Below are 17,024 nucleotides of genomic sequence, written 5' to 3'. Positions count from 1 at the left end.
AAATGCATAATACTTAACATGCTTTCATAATATACAGATGATACTACATGACATAAGTATTTTAATCTTTTTTAGGATTTGCCATGGTACAATAAAGAATCTAGACAAATTCTGACTCCAAGTTAAAAAAAAAAAGTCTAATTGTTTCTTGAATTTATATCTTCTTTTATTTGTTCTTCAGATACTTTCTAAATTTCAATCTTGTATCTAATTGTCAATGTCTTTTTCATTCTACTGTCACTCTACCACATTCTGTACTCTGAATGAACTCCTCAGTCCTTATAAACTGCACAATCTTTTTTATTCTTTACTCCCTTTTTTTTAATATTTTTCTGGGCCTTTGTATTCTAGTAAACTCCAACATGGTATTTTTAAAAGTTCTCAAATTGTAATTATCTTATTAACATCCATTCTCTGTCTTAAAACTCATTATTAATTATATTAATGCATTGTATTTTATGTCTCTGAAACAGCTAATCTATTATTTCCCGACCAAGCATGCTATGCATGTGGCTTTCAACAACTGCTGGAGGAATAGTGGTGTTGCTTGTCTCTCTGAAGATCTTTTTCCCATATTTCTGGAAAGACTTGATCTACTTCTTGAGGCGGAAGAGGTTAAAAGCAATGTTAAAGAAACGGGCAAACAATGGAATTCTCTCCATAATTGACCTTTTCATGGAGAGAGTGGAAAAGATTCCCCACAAGCCGTTCCTCATCTACGAAGGGAAGGTGCACACCTACCAAGATGTGGACAGGAGGAGTAACAGGGTAGCGCAGGTCTTCCTACACCACGGGAATCTGAGAAAAGGCGACACTGTGGCCCTGCTAATGGGTAACGGACCTGACTTCATCCATGTCTGGTTTGGGCTGGCCAAGCTGGGCTGTGTGGTGGCTTTTCTCAATTTCAATCTTCACTCTACATCTCTTCTGCACTGTGTGAATACATGTGCAGCAAAAGCACTGGTGATAGGAGAAGGTAAGTTCTATATTGTGTTTGACTTACTATTGACTTTCTGCTTTTTATCAAAAACAGAAAATCAGAACCATTCAAAGCCACAAGCACTTCATATATACATACATGTATGCTGGCTAAAAAAGAGAAGAGATAGTCTTTTTTAAACTTCAAGTGTATAAGCACCAAAAATATTTTGGATTAATTAGTATAATAAGAGGCTTAAATCTGAAACTCTCCAAGTACTGGACAATGTACCAGCAGAAACAATCAGGCATCAGCAAGCTAATAGCCTGAGGAGATCCTTTAGTATCATCTCATTTCCATTTCTATTTATTGCATTATGTAGATATAGCTCCACTGTCTACAGGAAGACTGAAGTTTCCTTTGTTAGTGGTGATTTCCTTCCTATAAATATATAATAATATATAAAAAATAATAATTATATAATAATATATAATAATATCATTTTTAAACTTGGCAGATTGTCTGAGATCAATACAGAAAGAATTTATTTTTCGTCTCTTGGAAAACAATGTTGCTGTCTGGCTGATGAGCACCAGTTCTCCTTTCCAGCATGTTCACACTATACCAGACAAACTAGACAAGGTGCAGGATCATCCTGTTACATCTCACCTTAAAGTTGTCACTAACACAAGAAACACAGCTATGTATATCTTCACATCTGGAAGTACAGGTGAGGATGTGTACCTACAAAGTACAAGTACAGCTCTTTGAAAATTAAGGTGGCAAAAATTTAGCAAAAAGACAGGCACACAGAAAGACACAACTTGAATTTTTAAGTCAAGATAGGGAGGAATTCATTTAGTTAAAAGCAGAGTGCACTTTAAACCAGTTATCCCTTTGCATAACAAGGGCATAATTCCAGTTAGTGAACTTTCACGTAGATATTTAATGGCTGAACTTTATTTTTTAAATATAAGGCCAACAAAGTCAGTCTCTTACAGCTGCTCAGATTCCACAGTGACAGAATTTCACAGATCTGTAGTAAAAAGAAATACAGCCAGCATGAGTGCTTGGTCCTTGAGAGAAAACTTTTCTTATGACACAGACCCGAATATTGTAGCTTCACCTTACTTCACTGAGAAGGAAAGGGGAATCCTTCCTCTAGTCAAGCCAAACAACTTTGTAAAAGTTATTCCTATTGCAAACAGCTGTTGATGTGGCACAGTGGCTCTTCAGAAGCTTTCCCATTCTTGCTTTGTGGTGAGGGATCACTGTGTGCACAGTTGGTCTGCACTCTCCTGTGAAGGGTATGGACTTTCTTCCCCAGACAAAGCAGACGAGAGGATTAAATAGCCTTACAGGCAAAAAGACTGAAGAAGCTGAGAGACTAAGGACCCATAAGGTAAAGCCTGAAAGACAGGACAAACAAAGACTCAGAAGAAAAGACAATTCTCCCTGTACGTTCCAAATATAATTTCGTTTGCAGCAAACATTTATACACTTATAACTATTTGCTCTTCTCCCTTTGACAGGTTTCCCAAAAGCTGCTATCATCACTCATCTAAGAGCTCTATCTGCCTGCTTATTATTTACTCAGTGTGGTGCCGTTTCTCAGGATATTTTGTATCTCACTCTTCCCTTGTATCACATCAGTGCTTCTCTTCTTGGCATCAGTGGATGCATTGAATTAGGTAATTTTTACCTTCTAGTGAAGTTTCATTAACTTGAGAATGCTGTAACTTTTTATTATTTGATGAGTAACTCCATTTGGTGAGTAACTGAAATATTATGTCTACCAATAGACTTTTGTCATTTTCTCATTTTTATCACCTTCTCCAGTCTACAAACTATCTAAGATATATGCATAGTTTCTGAAGCTTAGAACAAACACCAGTTGTTGCATAGATCCAACATAACATGACTTGAGGTCTGTGTATCAGTAATACCACTGCATATGTTCTGTAGATTTAACCTGAAATCATACTTGTATCCTACTCCCAAAGTCTAAAAGTGCATTTACATAGGCATCTGAGAAGTCAGGCTTGATTTTTAGTGTCAGAAGGTACAAATGCATTGTGGAAGGTTTAACTAACCTTCAGAATAAGGTCAACTAAATGTGTTTTGGAGCTATTTTTGAGCCACATATATGAGTAACATCTACAGAATTAAATTCATGATCTTAAAGTGAAGGAAAGAGAGAACAACAAAGCCTCCCTTCTTGATTCTGATAATGGGAATTTACTTGTAGAGGGCTAGCAATCATATTTTTTTCAGATAGGTCCTCCTCCTGTCCTTAAGAGTCTTGCACAGATGCTGCGTTTTGGTATTGTAAGTATATATCTGGTCTGTTTTAGAAGCCATTTCTGTGCTTTGCTTCTTCAGGAACAGTATGGGCAGGCATGCTGGGCCACAGTAGCAGATAATAAGACTGCTGCTGCCTAACAGAAACACAAAAGGCATGGGAAAAGTAGTGTATAAAAAGGTTTGAAGCTATGATTTGTCTTAGAACAGAAAAAGTAGGGTAACAGCTTTCTTAGGTGGGCCATTCAGATTGGGACTCTGGGGGGCCTGGGATTTGAATGACAAGGCTTTGAGGTGAGTGAGGCTAAAGAGCTCTGAGAGGGCTTCAAGTCTTTCATGAGAGGGTACTTGGGTTCAGGAAGGAACTGGCAAGCTAGGAGCAAGTGGACTGGAAGGGATTCAAAACTTGGAAGGCATTGGGAAGCTTTATGGAGTACTAACAGGACTCATGAAAAAAGGGATTTTGGAAAGGAAGGAAATACAGGAATTTGTAAATTCTTGGCTGACAACACTTAGAAAGAAAGGGATGGTGTGGCAGACACCAAAGGTCTAGAATGAAGCGGCTTTTGGAAGGGAAAGCTCTGAAGGAACTTTAGGCCCACAGAAACAAAAAATTGAGGATGATGAACTGACAAGAAACAGGAAAAGAAGAGTGAGACAGAAACAACACGAACTCGGAGCTAGTTTATCTTCCACCACTTCTCACACAAATAGAGAAGCTGTGACCTACGTTCTTCTCCATCCTACGCTCTCTTTTTTCCAGAGTTACATCAGTCACCATCTTAATAGAAACAAAATGGTTAGGCTTCAACCTATTCCTAACAATTGGAGATGACTAAAAGTATCACTTCTTCTGCTTCTGGTACTGTAAGTTTTTAGTTACTACTCAGAAAAAGAAGCAAGGCACTGTTGTGCTAGTCACATTTAACAGAAAAATCTTGCTGGAAATAGCTTACTATTCATTTAAATAGCTGACTTTATCATTAGTTGAATTAAGAGAATGATGACATTTTTTTAACAATAGAGGTAGAGATAAGATAGATTTGTTTTGATTTTTTTTTTTCTGTTTTCATCACCTAGGAGCAACTTGTATTTTGAAGAAGAAATTTTCTGCAAGCCAGTTTTGGAATGACTGTAGAAAATATAATGTTACAGCATTTTTGTACATAGGAGAACTCTGTCGCTACCTCTGTAACCAGCCCAGTGTAAGTCCTTGTTTGCAAGCGCAGCTTTAAAATATAGCAAATCTCTATTTTATCAGTCATATAGATTTACCTATTTCTCAATGGTATAGCGTTTTTAATGTTTGATAGTTTTTTTCCAATGTATACAAAATCTCGGTCTTGTGTTCCTTGTAGTTCTACGATAGCATTCAAGTTTGTATCAGCAACTGTGGTTACATAGAAACAAGCCTGGCAGGATGAAACAGTTACGCCCAGACACTAACAAACATAAATTCCTCTGTAAAGCCGAGCTTGTTAGGTTTTAATCTGAGTGATAGGCAAGCGGCAGGTCAGTAAGGAAAAGGTAAAAGCAGCAAAAGCTTTTTCAGACTCAATGATCAAACGAAAGCATGAACAAGATTAAATGATTAACCACCTGCACTGCACTGTTCCAAAGTTATTACTAAGAGAAGGCTACTCTATTCAGTATTTAATGGCTGATAATTAATTTTTGTATGGCTTTGAAACTGCTGGATGAGTTTCTGTTTCTTTAATTTTTTTTTTCTGAATAGGTGTTCCAAAGGCACATTTTGTTCCACAACTGTGTATAAGATGATAAACATACCTGTATAAAGCCATAGTACTAATAGTATGGTGCAAAATCTTGGTCGCCCCTGGCATAACAGTCCTGAAGAACATAGAAGCTAAATCACAATCAGATTTAGGACAAAAGTAAGATGTCAACAATCAGAGCAGCATCAGAAAAGCAAGTCTGAAAATATTATCTTGCAACGCTTGTTTCTCAATAATGGTGGAAAAGCTTGGTTAATTTTCTTAATTTTATACTTGGGAATCAGAAAGTTACTGAAGGGACAAGAAGTATTCTTACCTACCACTGCAAACACCATGTACAAGCACAAGGTTCAAATGATCTCCAACTGCATTGGTCAGAGATTGGTGCAAGAGCTAGCAACAAGGGAACATCTGAGAGAATCCACCAGCTGGTTCGAACTGAGACTTACTATTGTGGGGTCCGGATGTAGGAAAGGGGTCAAATACAGAAAGGTATTAGAGGGAACAAGCCACCAGGAAAGTGGTTGGCCAGAACTCAAGTCTGTACAATCATTATGCCAGTAGTCCATGGATCAAAAAAACAAAGGAATAATTAGCTAGGCCAGATCAGTTGTGTAAAGGTCTCTCCTGCAGGAAAAGGCAGGAAGAACTTTCTTTACTTGGCTCAATAACAAGAATTTAACAGAGAAGATATTGACATTTAACTGGCAACTGCTAAGAAGAGGGAAAAACATAAAGCTGGTCTAGCCTAGTTAAGAAAGCTGAGGATGCCAACAGAAGTGGATCAGGGTAAATCCAGAATCCTGTCAAGATCAGGTATCTTACTGAAGTATAATACATATAACTTCTAGTATACCACACAGGTTCTTCCACAGTGAAAGAAACTAATAGCAGGCTAATAAGCAAGCCAGCTACATTTCACCTAGATTCCTTGTTCTGTGCCATGCCAGAGCATAGCAGTCCTGGTGTTGCCCAGGATTAAATGAGAGACCTGTTGGAGTATGCTCTAGTTCATATCCAGGATATATGTATATATAGGAGTAATGGTTTTAAAATAGAAGGAGGTAGATTCAGACTAGGCATCAGGAAAGTAACCATTTGAGTAGTTTGCCACAATAATGACATAATTGACATGTAACAACAACATGTTAACAACTACATTTTGACTGCAGATTTGATTACCATCTTTTCTGAGTTTGGATTTAAAATTAAAAACTGCACCTAATCATACAAGATATGGTAAGGAGCTTTAAGTCATCCTACTATTTTTTCAGGTTCCTCAGGCAACATCACAGATGTGTAAAATTTACTATCAAATATTATTACATGTAGAACTGACCATAGCATTTCAGAAGTGTTTTCTAATACATTATTTTATTTATGCAGAAAAATTCCTTTCTTTGGTTCAGAAAGGAATTTTCATACTATGGAAGATGGTACCTACTTAAAATCAATTTTTTTTTTTTTACATTTTCAAGATAAAATAATTATTTTAAACTTTGTAATATACATCTCAGTTATAGAATTTATAAGTGCAAATACAAAGAATACAGAAATAAAGTTTTCACCTTATGAACCTTCAACCTCAGACCAATCAGAATTCTGATGATTTTGTATTTGATTTTTACAAAACAAATATCCATCAGTGAAGTATTTGAGTCAAAGTGGCAGTTTCTGAAGGAAAATTGTTGTATTAGAAAATTTCAGAACATTTTAGACCAACTCTATGTATTTAGACCCACTTTTCTCAGCTGCACAATGTTTCTTTTTGGCTGTTCATAGAAAGAAGAGGACAGAGCTCACAAAGTGCGCATTGCTCTAGGAAATGGTATCACACCTGCTGTCTGGAAAGAATTTCTGATGAGGTTTGGCCCAATTAAAATATTTGAATTCTATGGAGCCACAGAAGGAAATCTTAGTTTCTTGAACTATACTAATAAAATAGGAGCTGTGGGCCGTGCTGGCATTTTCTCAAAGGTAAATGTAATCAAATCAAACAACTAATCAATTAACCAGCCAACCAAAAAGCAGATAAAGGCAGAAATTATCAAGAGCAGGAAAGCGTACAAGGAAGAATCTGCTTACTACAGTCCAGATGTAATAAAATTTGGTTCATGGAAACAGGAACCTTATTCTTAGCCCCTTACTTGATTCTATTCTCTGTACACACATTGTACAGCTAGAATAAATATACAGAACAAGTTGACAGAAGCTGAAACTACTGTTTTGGATAGACAACTTTTCCTTTAGAATATAAAAAAAAAAATAATCTGACTGTATACAAGTGCCTATCTACAGGACTGATTAATGATGTTTTTTGTTGAAGTTTACCTACCATCCTGAAAACCCACAGATATTAAGTGATGAGATAGAAGTTAGTTTTGATTTGACTTTTGGCATGAATCAGGAGATACATGTTCCAGAGTAAACTTACACAATTTTACTCTTTGTCTGCATCTTCACTCATTAAAACTGACATCACACTTTCTTCTCTCAAATAAGACAAGCAAAAAAAAAAAAAAATCAAAATTCTCAGCAAATAAAGGAGAAAAATATAAATCTCAGGATATCAGAACTATAAACTTTATATATATGACTACTGTTGAAAATTTCGTTGGAGATATACATCTTCCACCCATAAAAATACCTTGACAGTCTCAAATGCTTTTCCTGTTTGTACAGACTCTTTGTGAATCATGAACACTATACTACAATAAAATACTGTTCAAGTGATACTAAAGGTTCATATCAGTTAACATCTAAAACAGATTAATGACTTCCAAACAATTTCTGCTTTTAATCTGAGATGCCAAAAATGTCTTCCCATGGCAATAATAACAACCCTGCAATGCTTTTGATCTTTTAGCATTCTTAAGTATGTGGACAGGGGATGAAGGCAGGAAGCCTGAATTGAAGCACTGAGCTTTGATTTTCCACTTACACCTGGTTGGACTAATTTTTGAGATGTTTGTAAATTTAATCTGGACTTTCTGTCAGAGAATCTTCTTGATTTGCATTTCAGTAATGTTAAGCCTCTACTTAGAAATGGATGACAATTAACAATTTGATCAAAAGCACTGTTTCACTTCATATAAATTATTTGAATCTGACCCTACTCTAAAACAATGGATTTCTTTTTACCAATAAAGGAGATAAACACTTCATCTGTGTATGCATACTTAGTGCTGCTTACCATGACATAAACACTTTCTGACAATTGCTTCTCATAATACTCTTAGTGTATTTCGGGCTCTTCCAAATCTTCCAAAGTCAACAGTGTACAATCCATTAATTCAAAGCAATTTTAACCAAAACAATTGTAAAGTCAGCAGTTGTAAATTGTAAAGGTTTTTTAAGTATATATACGCACTTTTTTAAATTCAGTGCCTACAGTCTTTTGAGTTGTTGAAATATGATGTCTGGAAACAAGAACTTATGAAGGATGAAAATGGAAGGTGTAAGAAAGCACCCACAGGTAAGTAAAAATATTAGTTACCTATTAACTAAAAGATACCTCCATTTAGACGGTGATATTTTGGTGCAGGGATTACTTTGCTGTTCTGTGAGCAACAGGTTCTTGACATACACTTAGAACTTGAAAATGACACAGGACAAATATACTATCAATAGATGCAAATTGGGATTTATTGCTAATATACCAAATAACATATCTAAATATTTATACCCAAATATAAAAAAATACAATAATATCAGAACATAATCAATATTCTGGGCTCAGAATGTTTTTATTCTCATCTGCAAAAACTTGTTCATATTCCTGAACAAATGAGATTTCTTAGTGCTGCTTTTTTTTTTCCAAATAAAATGGACATAGTAATTCCTACATATGTTGTGTACTGAGACCAGATGTTTACAGATGCTCTCTCATCCCCAAGTTTAAAGTTCTGAGGAAGAACAGTACTTTTTGAAAATCTCTTAGTACCTAGAGTCGCACAGAATCTCCAAACTCCTACTTAGAATGGAATACTCTTACTCAAAGAGCTGAAGCTCCCAGGCTGAAAATGAGATGGCCTCACACCGGAGAATATCTTTCAGAAAAATCCTGAAAACTAACTCTCAAAAAAGACATAGCACTGCATTTTACTAAAGTCACAGTAAATACCTGTATGACTGTGTACACATACATGAATCCATGTGTGTCAAAGTTAACAGCTGTGCGAAAAGAGTCTTTAACACTAGTTTTGGAATGTAGATTTAACTATCACTGAGATAAAATTCCAGAAGGCAAACAAGAGGCTTGTACGTCTGACTTAAATGATAATGTTTGTCATGTTAATGTCAAATCCTAATAGTAGCACTAGTCATAAAACCAGCAATTATTATTAGTTATTTCTCATAATATATTATATTCTGGAAGTTGTACTGGAAACCAAAGTACCAATTATTAATCAGTTGTAATAACACATTATTTGCTGATAATATCTAAATCTATCAAAAGAATGAATATTACTTTTTTTTTATTGAAAAGAGCTTGCTTCCTCACTACAGTTACATTATAAACTGGACAAACATTCTTGGTTTCTCAGAGAAATTGATAAAATACCCAGTTTCATGACAGTACTAGCAGGTTGTTATACATATCTTTTAGAAAACTCTTAAGCTGTCACTTGATGTGATGTAAGACAGTAATAACAGTAAATTCCCAAATTGGAACAAAGCATCATCCTGTTAAATTCACTGGGGCTTAGGACAACTCTTTTAAAAAATTCAAAATTCAACATTTTTATTTGGTTTTTCTTTTGTTCTAAAGCATGCATCCTATTTGCAGTGATGCCAGCTCCTCTTCTGAATGGTAATGAGTGTTCACTCCACTTTCCACATTTAGAGTTCAAAACAATAAAGAGGTTTTAATATAAGAGGCAGATATACAGCCATGAAGAAAACTATTTGTTTGAAAACCTCTCCATACATCTGTTTAAAGAAAAACAATAAATATCTTTAGAAGATAGAAATGTCTTTTAACCTTTGGAACAGATTGTGAGATAAGCCAGTACCTATGATAGATACAGAATAATAAGAAAGCATCTGGAAAGGGTATTCTGAGCCAATTCCAGTTACATTAACAGAAGTTTTGCCCTTGATACAAATGGGACTTACACAGTCAGCAACAAGAAATGATGCCCAGTAGGAATAGTCTGCAAACTCCAGGGACTCCTTGGTGTTTGGAGACCCAGGTACATTCTGGCTTACAATGTGCATTCCACATCAGCGCAGTGCTGAGAGCAGTACTAAGCCTTCAGAAAAGCATAGAACACAAGAGGTTAGGTGCTACATTTTGTCCCCATATGTATTGTTTGACTACCAGCACACTTTTCAAATGACAGAATAGTAATTTTTTCACTGGGCAAATGCTTTTTCAGAGCAAGTGAAGTACAATGTACCCCAAAAAAGCTGTTCCCTAAGACCTAACTTTTCAGAAGAGAAGGATGCAAAATTATGTTTCCTCTTCCACTCACCTATTTCTGCTGTTCAGGAAATAGTTATGGAAATGTAGCAATCAGATGAGTAGAATAGATGTGGCTTTCAGAAAAAAAAAATAATATTATACTTTATGATCTAAACAGCTCACTGTGAATATGGGTTTTTGCATCCCCTTTTCATGGCCTGCAGGTAAACCTGGTCTTCTAGTTGTCCAAGTTACTCAGGATGCCCCATTTTCTGGATATGCTGGAAATAAAGAAGCCTCAGAAAAGAAACTCCTGCGCAATGTGTTTGTGAAAGGAGATGTGTATTTTAACACAGGAGATCTCCTAGTGATGGATGAGGATGGCTTCCTCTACTTCACTGACCGGGTGGGAGACACTTTCAGGTACAGTACAGAGTTAACAGTAAATCCAGTGACCTTGGAAGAAATCATACCCATGCAAGACTGGATGACACAGGTCAGACTTAAACCTGATTAATATCAAATTTGTTTTAACAGAAAGGATCACAATCAAAGTCCACCAAAGGTCACATCAACACAGTAGAATTTTTCAAATTTGAGTCAAGTGACACTTCCAGTTCTTTTAAGTTTGAAGTCTCAAATAAGAGGGCACTAAATCAGAAAAGGATTTATCTGCCTACACTCTTCAGTTAAGAGTAACAGTAGTCCATATTAAAAGTAATCTCCATCACATACACCCATGTATAGAATAAAAATGCAATAGCTAATATCTATGTTATTTTAAAAAATATTTTCAACAGATGGAAAGGAGAAAATGTTGCCACTATAGAAGTTGCGGAGATCATTGGTATGATGGATTTCGTCCAAGAAGTTAATGTTTACGGTGTAAGCATAAAAAGTGAGACATTCCTTATAGTTCCAGAATATAATATGAAAATAGCAATTTCCTACTCTATACTTTCTGGTTTTGCAACAGAATGCATACTTATATGTAAGGAAATAAATGGTTTTACCTGAGCAATTCAGGCCTTCTTACAGTGCTTTGAAATTTACATTTCAATAAAATACTGTATGTAACAAACATGACATGGTGAAATTTTGTAATGGATGGCATGAATTAAAACTCATAACACGGATGTGAAAAGTACAAAGTTATAAACTACAGATGACTTCTCTTAGGCTACAAGCTTTCATCTGAGAAATGGTAAAACAGGGAGCATATTAAAAGATGACAAGTCTGAAAACACGTGTCACCATCTTATAAGTACAACCCTAGAAGACAAATATTTTTTTCATAATTGGAATGTTCCAAATCACATATGGTGCTTCATAAAAATAGACATCACCATGCTGAAAAACTGTAGGCAACTAAATGACAAGATAAGGTGGAATATTGCTGAGAAGATGCATGCATGGAATGAACAGTTTGAGAAAGGCCAACTTTCTTGCGGTGCTGTAAGGCTGTTCTGTGTTTCCTTTGGATGAAGGCAAAGTCTAGTATTAAAAGAAACTAGTCACACAAAGAAGAAGCTATCAAGAGACAAGCTACTACTTAGCACTGAGAGATGGGAGACACAATAGATTCAAGGAAAGAGGATATATGAAAAAAAAATGAGCAAAATGCCATAATCGGAAGAGTTGATCAGCAGGTGGCTGTCAAATGCCAATATCTTCATTTGTGAGAGATGGCATCATCAAGTGCATACAAATAAAACTGTAACCTAACTTGGAAAGCATATCTCATTTTCATCTACAGTTGGAGCTGACAAGAACTCTTTGAAGGGCTATTGCTGTGATAGGCAGTGAATAGCACATTAAAACAAAATCTCAAGAGCATAAGAAACATATTCATTGTTGATTGTAGTGTTAATAAGATCTAGATAGCATTGTCTTTTATATTTCTCAATCAACTTCAGTCTCAAATACTACTGAAACAAATTTTCTAGCATATTACCAATTAAACAACTGCAAGTTAATTTTCATTAAAAAGGAACATTCATATTTTATCTTTCCAGTGCCCTGGCCACACCTCAAAGCTGCTCTTTCATTCGAGACAACTGTAACTGTGGCAGCTCGTTTCTTCTTATTCAGATGTTTTCTCCATTTGGAATTTCCACTTATGTTTGAATGAAGAGAAAGCAGGAACTATGGTTGTTACATCTATTATAAAAGAGTTTTGTTTCTGTTGTCTCATCAAACATAATTTGCTGCTTGTAATTTACCAAGAGGCACTTCCCTATTTGTCACTAATCTGTCTCTGGAATACAGCAGAAAACACTCAGCACTGCTTATACAAATACAATAGCCACTAGACTTTATATAGACAAAGTACAGTCTCACACATGTCTAGGTCCATCTTTTGCACTAGTCTTAGTAGAAGTGCGTTCAGCTTTTTACTGAACTAATGGTCACTCTGATTTCATCAAACCACTATGTTACTAATGTTAAGATAGAGCAAAGTAGGAAGAAAACCTAGCAGCCAGCTGCCAGCCATACAGAATTGCTAATAAAAAAGAGGTTGGTGATTTTTTTTTCAATTGAATAAAAACACTTAGAGTAAATTTTAATCTTCCAATACAAAGTATCCTGTATCTTCTACTCAATAATGTCTGAAAGAATAGGGCAGATATTTCACAGTATCAAAATATTTGCTCTGACTGATACTGAATCCCTCCAAATGTCATACAAGACTCATGTACATTCTTACTTTTAATAATATTTTTCAATTTTTTTCAGACTATGAAGGAAAAATAGGGATGGCAGCTGTTGTGCTTAAGCCTGACCAGCCCTTTAATGGACAAAGACTTTATAAACATGTTGTGGAATTCCTTCCAAGTTATGCCCAGCCACGCTTTGTAAGAATCATGGTAAGACAATCAGTTGTCTCCCACTTGTATTTATCTGACCTGAAAATTGGTCTCTACAACCACGGAATGCAGGAAGTATTTTACAAACAGTTTCAAGAATTTAAACACAAAAGGTAATACTAGTCTGAATGACTGTTGCTGTTATTATTATGAAGTTAAGCAAATATCTGATGAATTAAACTTATATTTTACTTCCATTCATACATAAAAATCCTACATATGATTAAGAATGTGGAAATGTTGGATTTTGTTTCTAAGCTCTTCAACTAGTGTGTTCTCCTAGCCAACGGAAGACTAAGCAGACGCACAATGGGTAATATTACACATAACAGTGTGCTCTTCTAAAAGAATGACATGATCCATTTAAAACCTTTTCCTAATGTGGTTGTTCTTGAAGTTATTATTAATCACTGCTACTGACAAAGCATCAAAGAAATATCTAGTTCTTTGCAACAGATAGTAAGATAAATACTTTACAGTGAAGATCTCATAATCTGAGAACTAAAATGTACCCACATGCTTTAGAGTATAAAAGCAGAACTGAGCTACAATTCTTTTTAAATGTGCACCTTAAAAGTGCTAGGATTACACCCCTTGTGTACTCCTCACATGATGACCTTCTGCGACAGGTCAGGAGAGCACGAACTGCAAAGAGCAGGAAAGGCCCCACGTTACATCTTCTGAAAGTTAGTAGCAGACAGTTTTCTGCCGTTAGGGAACGCCAAGAGGCATTCAGCAGTTTTAGCTCTCAAAAAATACTGGCAACTTGTCTGATAGGTGCAAATTTGATTAAGAACAAGATGGGAACATAACTGAGTCAGTGAGACTGCAGAGGAAGAGAAGAAAAAGAATGTATACATTTAGAGAGAAGTGTAATTTATAAGAAAGTTTAAAGAATTGATGAAAGTTATTTTTTCACTACTAGGACACTGTACTAAGTAAATGTATCTTCAAATGCAGTTAGCATAGCTTATACTATCTATGGTGCCTCAGGACAGCAGTGCCCTCTTCTGGGAAAAAAAAAACCTTTGGAAAAGACTTGTCTTTATGGTTCTATCAGATGGAGAAAATCTATATGGCGTTATACCGTCTATATTATGTGGAACTGATTAAACCTGTTTGCATTTATGTGTTCTCTGACTAAAGCCTTTTTTTAGCTAACTGAAGGAAGCTTACTCCCAAAGATACTACCAGTACTAATTAATGAAAATTTACACATTTGTAAATTCTTATTAAAGGAGATAAAACCAATTTTATAAAAAAATCAAAATTATAAAAAATATGTTGTTACTTTAAAAAATATCTTAGAGGAGGATAAGAACAGGAATGCTGAACTCACAATTTTCTAAGTGGACAGAAAATTAAGTCCCTTCTGAAGAAAAAAAAGTGTCTTGAGACAGAGGTCATCCTAAATCAGAGTGACAAACTGAAATACGGAATTCTCATACAAAAATGGATTTAAGATAAAATCAATCTTCATAATTTTTCGGCAGTCCATATGGAGGCTCTTTCTAATACGACTTGCAACTGTGGGTGACTAATTTTTTGAAAATCAGTCTGTGAGTTGTTCTTCTCAATCTCTCTGACTTGACTCTAAAAGAAAAGCAGAGGCCAAGGGACAATGATAAAAAGAACCAGGTTATTCTGAGGCTCTGAGATAGTAGTTTTTGCACTTGACTTTTGGTAATTTCATTTCTTGTTTGCAGAAAGGCATTAGGAAGAAGTTTGTAAGAGTATCCAGGGAGTTATTTAAGTTTCTAAGAGTATCCAGAGAGTTATTTAAGGTCTGTTTGGGTTTGGGATTTTGGTTTTGATTTTGTTTTGCTTTGTTTTCAAAACTCATATTTCCATGTAGAAAAATATGACTTTATTAAAAAGAGCACCAAGGGCTCATTTTAACAGAAAATCTCAGCAATCTGTATTCATAATACACGTTTACAATATTTATTAAACTTTTAATCTTATCATTGCAACTTTTAAAATAATTACCAAGACATATTCATGCTAGCTATTCAATTTGAAGCAATCCCATTGGCAAAGATTGAACATTATTACCATTTGGCAGCTAGTCAGTGTCTATGTGAAATTACTTGGTAGTCTGAGCGTGGTTCATATCATAAGTGCTGCCAAAAGAGAATGAACTGGCAAACGTATTAGCACTCTCAGCTCAGAAGCCAAAGACTAAATGATCTGATAGTTGTGGCAATGGAGTAGCTGTATGAAGATAAAATCAGGGATGTTACAGATCAAGAGAGAAAAACAAGTAAGAACTGAGAAGTGGCCTGTTTCAGCATGAAAACTAAAAAAAAATGTTGGCTACATTGAAAACACCGTACAAGTAATAACAATGCTAGAGAATACTGTGTTCTAAATTTTTCCCTTAATGTGAGCCACATGTTAAATGTGATTATTTTATATGCCAGTTCTGCTCTCATACACTGACTATTGTTTGCAGACCAACTTGTTCATGAATTGGCATTTGAGTAACTGCTGTACAGCAACTACTTATGCAGAAAATAACATAGCAAGGCATTTAACATATTTGTATTTACTGTCTTACAAGTTTAGTCATTGTAAATCAGAGAAGAGTTAGAACTATAAAATCAGCCAACTCTCTGCAGAGCATCACCAAGTTTCCTATAAACTACAGATTTTGTGATCAGCCACACTAATGAAAGTTAAAGAAAATGCTTATTTGGAAACAGAAACTGGCAAGCTTGCATGTTGCTTTGACTGAGAAATGAATAAGAAATACAAGCTACATTTAGATTTAAATTTCACTGCACCTGTGAATCAGATCTTTCTGTCTAACTGCAGACATTCTATAGTAAAATTGTATGATCCACTTTATTCAGTAATTGCATCGTATTTTCTTTGATACAGGCTGAAGCGGAATATTGCACTTCACTTGTATGATTTCTTTTTTAGGACGTTATGCAAATTACTGCAACTTTCAAGCATCAGAAAATGCAACTGGTGAATGAAGGATTTAATCCAGAAATTATATCTGAACCTCTGTATTTCATGCATGAACCTGCATGTTCCTACATTCCTTTGACAAGAGAGATATACAAGAATGTGGTTTCTGGTAAAATACGCTTATAAAGCATACAAATAAAATTACTGTACAATACAGAAAGTAAATTGCAAATATACTCCTGCAATTATGTCTACAAAAGCTAGTATCTAATAGTTGTTCTAAAAACATAAGATAATAAAATTAGTCTTACTATGATAGACTTTGTCTCTTCATAAGAAAGAGCCACAATAGTTACGTGCGTTGTGTAGGCTACACTGCATCTGCTCATATTACTTCCCGGGCTCACATGTGAAATTTTATTTACATTTCTCACTGATTCAAATTATTTCTTTTTAAGGCACCAGTATTTCTACTTAGTTCAATATTTTACTCCTTTAGATAATAATGCTGATTCTGCTTTTAGAATGCATAAATAATTAGATGAATAATGTCATAGGCATTAACAAAATATAAAACGGGCAGTCAGAAACACAAGCAAAATACTGCACAAGCACTGCATGTAGACCTCTGTTCAACGTTTGTTAATTATACCATGTAATATTTAATTGGAATATTTTATGTGATGTCAATTTCAGATTTTTATGGAAAATAAACATTCAATGTCAAAATACAGTTGTAGTATTTAGTGGTCATTATTTTTCACAACTTACACCAGAACTAACACAGATTAAACTATTCGCAACAACTCACCCCTGCTGGCACGTGATCCGTTCCTTTATTTAACAATTATCATACTTCCAAAATAGTTTTCTTA

At 35.1% G+C, this 17,024-nt stretch overlaps 1 protein-coding gene across 1 annotated transcript; it reads left to right on the top strand.

Moving 5' to 3' along the window:
- The first annotated feature begins 498 nt into the window (after positions 1-498).
- LOC104483730 (long-chain fatty acid transport protein 6-like) lies at positions 499-16,335 on the top strand. The gene is made up of 10 exons (XM_086771358.1): positions 499-976; positions 1,437-1,649; positions 2,452-2,610; positions 4,301-4,425; positions 6,739-6,933; positions 8,341-8,431; positions 10,588-10,786; positions 11,164-11,261; positions 13,100-13,230; positions 16,159-16,335. The coding sequence occupies exons 1-10, from the start codon at positions 499-501 to the stop codon at positions 16,333-16,335; spliced, it is 1,866 nt and encodes a 621-aa protein (XP_086627484.1).
- Positions 16,336-17,024: the final 689 nt, after the last annotated feature.

The sequence above is a fragment of the Chlamydotis macqueenii genome, chromosome Z (genome assembly GCF_036417535.1).
Source record: "Chlamydotis macqueenii isolate bChlMac1 chromosome Z, bChlMac1.mat, whole genome shotgun sequence".
NCBI lineage: Eukaryota > Metazoa > Chordata > Aves > Otidiformes > Otididae > Chlamydotis > Chlamydotis macqueenii.
This window is presented reverse-complemented; position numbering and strand designations above follow the sequence as displayed.

Excerpts from the sequence above, each read along its gene's own strand:
- LOC104483730 (XM_086771358.1), top strand. The coding sequence starts at position 499 with ATGCTATGCATGTGGCTTTCAACAACTGCTGGAGGAATAGTGGTGTTG. Across the intron at positions 977-1,436 it reads AGCACTGGTGATAGGAGAAG|ATTGTCTGAGATCAATACAG; the intron begins GTAAGTTCTATA and ends TAAACTTGGCAG. Across the intron at positions 1,650-2,451 it reads CTTCACATCTGGAAGTACAG|GTTTCCCAAAAGCTGCTATC; the intron begins GTGAGGATGTGT and ends TCCCTTTGACAG.